Raw genomic sequence first — 8,722 nt, forward strand, 5'->3', positions numbered from 1 at the left:
TTAACCCAAACAGCACAATTTAACCCTGTGGAAAATAATAAATGTTTTTTGTTTTTTTTTCGTTCAATCCTGCTGTGGTAAGAGAACATGACGTGTCTTTACGTGTTTACGTATGCGGAAGCCACGGTCAGAAAACGACCGCTTCAGTAAACGGGCTCTGAAGGCTGGACTGAGCACCGCTTCGTGTGTAGGATCGTATTTTTACCGGCTACAGCACGACGGGGTGGTGGTGGATGATAGAGGGGGCCAGCGGAGCGAGCAAAGTACAATGAACGACGCCCAGAAAGAGGGGAGTATGGCTAAATACGGGATCCGGGAACCGGGTGAGCTGCAAATGGCCCCCTCTGTGAACCACAACCAGCATGACAGCGGCACCGGCGACGAGCTGGTGAGCTCGGTGACGCTGTACAGGCGAAGGCCCCGGCTGCTACACGGCACGGTCCTCCCGTTCCTGGCTGTTCTCTACCCAGGCTGGCTTTACGTGTGGCTTGGAGTGTACGGTGCCTCCGAGTATCCGGAGGCAGGCCTCCTGGCGTTAGCCGCTATCGGGATCGCGCACGTCCTCACAGCGCTCTCTGGTTATTGGTCCGTGCACGCGCATTGTTGGCTCACTTGTTCCAAGGTAAACATAAGTCATAACACCAATATTAGTGCGCTGGTCTGCTATTATCTCCAAGAGACCCACTGTTTTTTTTTTTTCCATACATTGTTCATGATGTCAAAGGTCAGCATGACACCAGCAGGTACGGAATCAGTGTGTTGCTCAAAGGCACCATAGCAGGGCAGGGATGCCTCTGGAGCCAGTGCACTGGTTTCAAACACAGGGGAGATCAAGTCCACTTTCAATCCTTGCTGTCACATTTTATCTTTGTTTTAAGTTTCTATAGAACTTGTGGGCATGATATTTTACTCAAAACACCTCGGTTGACATTGTAAGATTACTATGTTTTCTTTCTGCCAAGCAGGCTATAAAAACCTGTGTGACTTTCTTTTACATTAAATATAAAATATATCATGCAAACATAGAGGCCACTTGTGGATTGATATTTATAATTGGACTTAAGGTATGGATAAATGTCACCCTGTTCAGTGTGTAGCTGTTATATATCAAATAATAGTGGGAATAATAGGGAAAATGAAATGAATGATGCCTTCAGATTGATCAAGCAGCTGCCTGTCAAGGCATGTTGTGTTTGAGGGGGACAAAGATTCACAGATATTCCAAAAATGACTGGACTGTGTGTGAATTTGTCACCTGTTCATTTGTATACACAGGAACCAGTCCCAAACAAGGCTACGCTGGCAAAGGTCATACCTACCCCCAACAACGGTTTTGCTGAGCTTGTGGCACTGCAGAGGGACCAGGTCAGTTTATATATTTTCCTCTAAGGATGGTCCAGGTTGTCTTAATTGGAAACATGTCTCAGATCTCACATTCTGTGTTTTTGACACACATCATTTGATCTTGCTAGTTGTTTGAAATCCATGTCAGCTCAGTCGCTCCTGTCAAGTGTCCTCCATTCCCATTTGTGATTGGACTCATCTTGGGTTAATGCTGAATTTTGACATTTTCTTTCCTTCTCTTGTTCTAACCAACAGGATGAGAATGGGGAGGGGATTCTGTCTTTTGAGTTTCAAAAGATCCGCTACCTGTTTGACCACAAAGAGAAAAAACGGTTCCTTCCAATAGCATTTCCCATAAACCACTCCATGGGCTTCTTTCAGTCCTGGCGTGGCTACCAGGAGGAGGCCGAACTCAGAGTGGCAGAAAAGCGCTACGGCACCAATCGTGCTGAGATGGTGGTACCAGATTTCCTGGAGCTCTTCAGAGAGAGAGCCACAGCTCCTTTTTTTGTTTTCCAGGTATGTGTGTGCATGTATGTCAGTGTTTCTTTGCATAATATGGCTGATTTCTTGTAAAAGTACAACGTTACAATTCCAAATAATTGTTGAATGGCTTCAGATATAATGTTGTTGACCTTGTAACATGCATGCATCCATGTGAGGTTATCTGTTCTCTGCTGTGCATCAGGTGTTCTGTGTGGGGCTGTGGTGTCTGGACGAGTATTGGTACTACAGTGTCTTCACGTTGTTCATGCTTGTGGCATTCGAGGCCTCCCTGGTCCAGCAGCAAATGAGGAACATGTCTGAGATCCGCCGTATGGGAAACAAGCCCTACATGATCCAGGTAGGCTTGATCAAATTTAGAATTTAAGATATTAAATGTTTAAATTATACACAAATATTTGTCTTGCGTCACAGAATTCGTTATTTAGTTCAAGCCACCCACCTTCACTTTCTGTGTTTTGTGCTAGGTATATCGCAACAGGAAGTGGAGACCTATTTCAAGTGATGAGCTTGTCCCAGGTGACATTGTCTCAATAGGTAAATATCCTGTCAACACTTTTATGATTCTTCATCTCAAACACCAGATTGACTCTGATAGTGTGTGTTTAAAACGGGTGTTCTCTGCTTCGCAGGACGTTCGCCCCAGGACAACTTGGTACCGTGTGATGTGCTGCTACTCAGGGGCCGTTGCATTGTGGATGAAGCCATGCTGACCGGGGAGTCAGTGCCCCAGATGAAGGTTAGTGATGTATACATGATAGCACTATACAGAGCTGTGTGTAAGCTTCAATTATTCTGAAAAGCATGAGATTATTCGGGGGGTCGTAATCACTGCTGACAATAATGGGTGTGCAGGAGCCAGTGGAGGACTTGGACCCAGAGCGAATCCTGGACCTTCAGACAGACTCTCGACTCCACATCATCTCTGGGGGGACAAAAGTGGTCCAACACAGCCCCCCTTTAAAGGCCAGTGCTGGACTCAAACGTAAGTACTAACTCCTCACTTCATTTCTAGGTTACCAACAACATATGCTAGCTGTTGAATCAGCGTAGTACATCTATCACCCATCTTCATCATCAAAACAAGGCACAAGCTCATTAATCTGCTCCTTTATGTGCAGCTGTAGACAACGGCTGTGTGGCATATGTACTGAGAACAGGATTCTACACCTCTCAGGTGAGGAAGTTGCTCAGTATGTCTTTATTACGGCGTTCAATTTTTTGTTGTCATGCGTTTTAATTGTATAATTTGACATCATGCCAGTGAAGATCATGTTGAGTCAGCTGTGAAGGTGTATTGATTCCATTTACATACTTGCCTCCAGGGTAAACTGTTACGGACCATCCTTTTTGGTGTGAAGAGAGTGACCGCAAACAACCTGGAGACTTTCATCTTCATCCTCTTCCTCCTTGTGTTTGCCATTGCTGCAGCTGTCTATGTGTGGGTAGAAGGTGAGGTGCACAGAATCAGTTAATTAAAACGTAATTCTCATTTAACAGATGTACTATCATAGTCAAAGTAGTGACCGGAGATGAGGGTATAAACATTATATCTAAATACTATCTTTGTATATTTTATTACACCCTCAGGGACCAAGGATGCCAGCAGGAACCGCTACAAGCTGTTCCTGGAGTGCACGCTAATCCTCACCTCAGTGGTTCCACCAGAACTCCCCATAGAGCTTTCTCTGGCTGTTAACACATCTCTGATCGCCCTGGCTAAACTTTGTATGTCCGTGTGTGCTCCTGTCCTGTGTGTGTGTGTAAAATACATTTTAAGAGACCTGAGCAAAGCAGTGTCTAATACAAAGCTTGTAACAGCTGCTGGTCACTCAAGTCTTCCCTTTCTGTCCCTGCTCAGATGTATTCTGTACAGAGCCCTTCAGGATACCATTTGCAGGGAAGGTGGAGGTTTGCTGTTTTGACAAAACGGGAACACTGACCAGTGACAGTCTGGTGGTACGAGGAGTAGCAGGCCTCAGGTAAACCCTGCCCACCATTCATAGGGCTTTCCTTTAAGCAGCAAACACAAAGCATAGCGTGCCTTGGTTTGAGTTAGTTGACACTTAAATAGATTAGCACTGTGTGGAGCTTATCGACTGATGTTTGCATTTATGACAGAGACGGAAAGGAGGTGATGCCTGTGTCTGAGATCCCAGTTGAGACACATCGGGTGGTGGCCACATGTCACTCACTGGTCACCCTGGATGATGGACAGCTGGTCGGAGATCCTCTGGAGAAGGCCATGCTGACGGCTGCTGACTGGACACTCACTAAAGGTACAGAGAAATAACGTCCACTAAATGCACAGTGCAGGTGTGTGAGAGAACGTGCACGTTGGCCTGCATATAGTCATGTGTCAAATTGCAATAGGATCTTTTAGGTTGCGTGTGTTGTGTGATTATAATTTGACCAGTGCATCAGTAATTCTTTCTTTTACATGCAGCGCATTTCAATGTGGATGTTAATATTTGCGTACCTTTCCTTTTAATGGCACAGTCCTTAAGTGTGTGCGTCACTGATGCTTGCCTGTTTGACCAGATGAAAAGGTGTTCCCACGAGGTATCAAAACACAGGGCCTTAAGATCCACCAGCGTTTCCACTTCGCCAGCGCTCTGAAGAGGATGTCAGTCCTGGCTTCCTATGAGAAACTGGGCTCTACTGAACTCTGCTACATTTCAACTGTTAAGGGAGCTCCAGAGACACTCAGAGGAATGGTACATATGGCCACCACCATTAGTACACTCATGCTCTAGCCTAATGAAGCATACCTACTGGTGGTCTAAAGTGGCTGTGATTGTAGTTTGCAGAATGTCCAGCGAGTTATGACGAAGTCCACAAGGAAATGTCTCGGGAAGGGGCCAGGGTGCTGGCCCTGGGATATAAAGAGATGGGACACCTCAGTCATCAGCAGGTTCTTATTTCATTTTACTCCAAACTATCACAGGTTGTCTGAGTACGTCTTTGTCTTGAAACTGAGCTGGATCTTATTTGGTCTCATAGGTTCGGGAGATGAGTCGTGATGCTCTTGAGTGTGACTTGCATTTCGCCGGGTTCATGGTTGTGTCCTGCCCCCTCAAAAGTGACAGCAAGGCCGTCATCAGGGAGATCCAGGAAGCATCTCACCATGTACGTGAGCAGACAACACACAATAGCGCATGCACTCTCAAACAGCATGGTTTTAAGATTGATAATTTCTCTCCTTCCGTTTTCAGGTGGTGATGATCACAGGTGACAACCCTCTAACGGCATGCCATGTAGCGAGAGAGCTCCACTTCATCCAGAAAGATCACACACTTATATTGCAGCCAAGTCCCAGTCAGGGTAAGACAAGTCATTCCTTTACAGAAGTACGTGTATTACTCAAGTAAGCCAGTGGACATAAAGGACATAAAATCATATACCTTTGATGTTGTTTTGTTTTCCAGGTGAGTGGCAGTGGGAGTCCATTGATGGCAGTGTGCATGTACCGCTGCCCCCTCCCTCTGTTTCCTCATTCATTTGTCAATTTGACTTGTGTGTGACTGGAGAGGGGCTGGCCAGACTGAGCTGTGACCCACGGCTACTCCACACCCTCTTGCCTCACATACGAGTGTTTGCCCGTGTCAGTCCAAAACAGAAGGTGGGTAATTCTTTAATTAGATGCTCACTCTAAAACTCTTAGCACTGCTCAAACTGCTCTTTATTCTGCTTTTTATTTATCAAAGTTGTAGTTATAATAACAATTTAGATGTCATAATAAAGGCTTCAAGAGTTTAGGTAACATGAAAATGCTTGAAAAGTGCTTGGATGTTACTCCTCAAAGCTGTACGAACCCTGCATCATGTGTGTTTTTTGTCAAAGAGCAAAAGCTCCTTTGTTCACCAGTAATGTAGTGAGATGCATCACAGATGAAGCAGAGTTGAGACGGATCGGATGGTAGCCCCAGTAGTCTGCAATACAACAGCAAAAGATGTGTATTTTAATTAGTGGAGACAACTCATTTTGTCTGGCAGGTAATTTGAACAAACTCAGCGACATTTCTCCGGGGGAAATGCAACGAATGACAGATTGATGTAACAGCGTTTAAGCATCCAATGGTGAACTTTAAAGGTGTTTTGGAGGTTATGAGCTATAAAGATGGTCGTTTGCCGTTTCAGGAATTTGTCATCACGAGTCTGAAAGGGCTGGGTTATGTGACACTGATGTGTGGCGATGGCACAAATGATGTCGGCGCTCTCAAACACGCCCACATAGGTAAGATTGATCTACCACCAAGAGTGAAAGCATGTGCCCCTGTGTATGAGCTCCAATAGCGTGTAGTGATAATAGTTTTTCCTCAGGTGTTGCTCTGTTGGCCAATGCCCCCGAACGCATGCCTGAAAAAAAGAAACGGGGGAGAGAAAAGGAGGCAGCCCCAGCAGAGCCCAGACCTTTACCGCCCGTCAGTTCAGGAGGCAAACTGAGCTCCAGGGCAGCCAGGCAGAGGGTAATGGCCCAAAGAGAAGAGCAGCTAGCAGCACAAAAGGTGTGTGACTACTTTTTTGGCAACTTAAATTCTGTCCTCAAACTAATTCACGTTCACAGGTCCACTGAATGCTGCATGCTAGCCTTCAGTCCCATTTTAGTCTCCTCCCCGGTTAGCAACATTCACAAAACCATCATTTTCTAGCTCAAAAAAATAAATACATGTGCCTTTTATTGAAACAGAGTTGTAGTACACTTGTCTAAACGCCAGGGCTTACTCTGTTACAGGAGAGGATCAGTCAAGTCTTACGGGAACTTGAAGAGGACCAGGTACAAGTAGTGAAACTGGGTGATGCCTCCATAGCTGCCCCTTTCACCTCCAAACTCTCCTCCATACAGTGCAGTGAGTATCGCTGGTTCATAATCTCTGCTGTTGACATAGTTGCTGCTTGCCACAGCTGAAACTTGCCGTTTTATCTTTTCCCCCAAGTCTGCCATGTAATAAAGCAAGGCCGTTGCACTTTGGTGACAACGCTCCAGATGTTTAAGATCCTCGCTCTCAACGCCCTGGTGCTGGCCTACAGCCAGTCTGTGCTCTACCTCGAGGGGGTCAAGTTTAGCGATTTCCAGGCCACCCTGCAGGGCCTGTTGTTGGCCGGATGCTTCCTCTTCATCTCTAGATCAAAGGTGAGAATTTATGTACGAAAATACAGGCTCTGCACGTCTGATTGTTCTCCTAGCAAGGTAATCTTTTACTGAATGTTTTTCTTCTACTGTGACACCTGTCTACTGTTTTTGATAGTAACCAAATGAATTATCTTTTTCCCGCATATTTACACAGCCACTGAAGACGTTGTCTCAGGAGCGGCCCTTACCAAACATCTTCAATCTTTATACGGTGTTGACTGTGCTGCTGCAGTTTGCTGTTCACTTCTGTAGTCTGGTGTACCTTTATAAAGAAGCACAAAGTAGAAGTCCGCCCAGGTAAATCACAGTAAGACAGAAAGAGATACGACAAGAGAGTAAACAGTGACAAATTAAATATCCTCATTTACACAATATGATAACGTCTCTCTTGTTCTTTCTCCTCTTGCAGAGCGGATCAGTTTGTAGATCTATATAAAGAGTTTGAACCCAGTCTAATTAACAGCACTGTGTATATAATGTCCATGGCCATGCAGATGGCCACCTTTGCCATTAACTACAAGGTACTTATTCCTAATACTAATGGTATTTATTTTTGCTGTTTTCCTTTCAGAACAATAGATTCACACCATTTCTTGTTATGTCTAATAGGGTCACCCCTTCATGGAGTCTCTCAGCGAGAATCGACCACTACTATGGAGTATCGCTCTGTCAGGTTTAGCGATTGTAGGGCTTCTTACTGGTTCCTCACCAGAATTCAACGAACAGTTTGCTCTTGTAGATATTCCAACTGAGGTGAGCTGACATTATTTTGCCATGTGTTGTTTGGTTGTAATAGCTTTGTAATGATGACGCAGCCTGTGAGGTAACATGCTCCCTGTTTACTTCCTTGCAGTTCAAATTAATCATTGCCCAGGTGCTGGTGGTGGACTTTGTCGCCGCTCTGCTGGTGGACCGTGTCCTGCAGTTCCTCCTGGGCAAAGGAACTCTCAGGCTGCCTTCTTGAACTCAGTGCCAACAGTGACCGCTGCCCTTAACAACCAAACTGTAAAGGGAGAGAACACTTTGGAGGAGGAAAAAAATGAAAGCTGTTGTGACATACACGAGACAGCTGAGACAGTCATGGCGTGCAGCACTGTACACTCCGTGTTTCCCTTCCTTCATCCTGCTCTGCCCCTCCTTAACCATCTGTTTCTGTATTTTCCTAAGCTCTGTGTTTCAATTCTCTGTTTTCTTCATAACTTGATTTTTTTTTTTTTTTTTTCTACAACCCTCTCTCCCTTTCTTCATCTGTTCCTCCCTGCTGCTACACACGGCCATGAAGACAGCAGTATTGAGTGGAGTGCGAGACGGTGTGCCAGTCAGAGTGAAACATACAGGCACACAAAAGGGGCATTCTCCAAGAGAACTGCAGAAGTGTTTTTGATTTTTTTTTTTTTTTTGATTCCTCTCCTTGATTTTGTAAAAAGTGGAAAAAAACCCCATCTCTAACAGACTTATAAAGACTTACAGATACAAATGATGGTGTCTGTCAAGTGTTTTGTCAAGTACTGATGTGTCTGTACATCAGAGCAGAAAGGATGAGCATGTCGTGCTGGTCGTCCTGTTCCCAGAAATAGGTAAGTAAAGAATGACCAGGATATGAGAATATAATGTAATTGTACAAAGACATCCATCTAATGAAACCATTCATCTCACGTTACACACGACACTGAAAATTTAACAACTGATCTTGAAGGAAAACTTTGCCACTTTTAATGTGGATGTCCAAATCAGTGCTGAT

The 8,722-nt window shown here is 44.9% G+C and overlaps 1 protein-coding gene across 1 annotated transcript; it reads left to right on the plus strand.

Moving 5' to 3' along the window:
- Nucleotides 1-102: 102 nt before the first annotated feature.
- atp13a1 (ATPase 13A1) lies at nucleotides 103-8,458 on the plus strand. Its single transcript, XM_070848475.1, has 25 exons — nucleotides 103-622; nucleotides 1,276-1,365; nucleotides 1,600-1,863; nucleotides 2,033-2,188; nucleotides 2,316-2,385; nucleotides 2,481-2,587; nucleotides 2,704-2,833; nucleotides 2,970-3,025; nucleotides 3,174-3,300; nucleotides 3,439-3,576; nucleotides 3,710-3,830; nucleotides 3,970-4,127; nucleotides 4,390-4,565; nucleotides 4,652-4,762; nucleotides 4,852-4,977; nucleotides 5,064-5,172; nucleotides 5,277-5,470; nucleotides 5,988-6,084; nucleotides 6,171-6,355; nucleotides 6,583-6,697; nucleotides 6,785-6,981; nucleotides 7,136-7,278; nucleotides 7,391-7,502; nucleotides 7,591-7,734; nucleotides 7,835-8,458. The coding sequence occupies exons 1-25, from the start codon at nucleotides 113-115 to the stop codon at nucleotides 7,943-7,945; spliced, it is 3,747 nt and encodes a 1,248-aa protein (XP_070704576.1). The 5' UTR covers nucleotides 103-112; the 3' UTR covers nucleotides 7,946-8,458.
- The last annotated feature ends 264 nt before the right edge of the window (nucleotides 8,459-8,722 follow it).

Source organism: Pempheris klunzingeri, chromosome 17 (genome assembly GCF_042242105.1).
Source record: "Pempheris klunzingeri isolate RE-2024b chromosome 17, fPemKlu1.hap1, whole genome shotgun sequence".
Classification (NCBI taxonomy): Eukaryota; Metazoa; Chordata; class Actinopteri; order Acropomatiformes; family Pempheridae; genus Pempheris; species Pempheris klunzingeri.

What these genes read in the sequence shown, in the direction of transcription:
- atp13a1 (XM_070848475.1), top strand. Translation starts at nt 113, where the DNA reads ATGCGGAAGCCACGGTCAGAAAACGACCGCTTCAGTAAACGGGCTCTG. An exon ending in CAGAGACACTCAGAGGAATG is followed by an intron (nt 4,566 to 4,651) that starts GTACATATGGCC and finishes CTGTGATTGTAG; the next exon opens with TTTGCAGAATGTCCAGCGAG. An exon ending in CCTTTGCCATTAACTACAAG is followed by an intron (nt 7,503 to 7,590) that starts GTACTTATTCCT and finishes TATGTCTAATAG; the next exon opens with GGTCACCCCTTCATGGAGTC.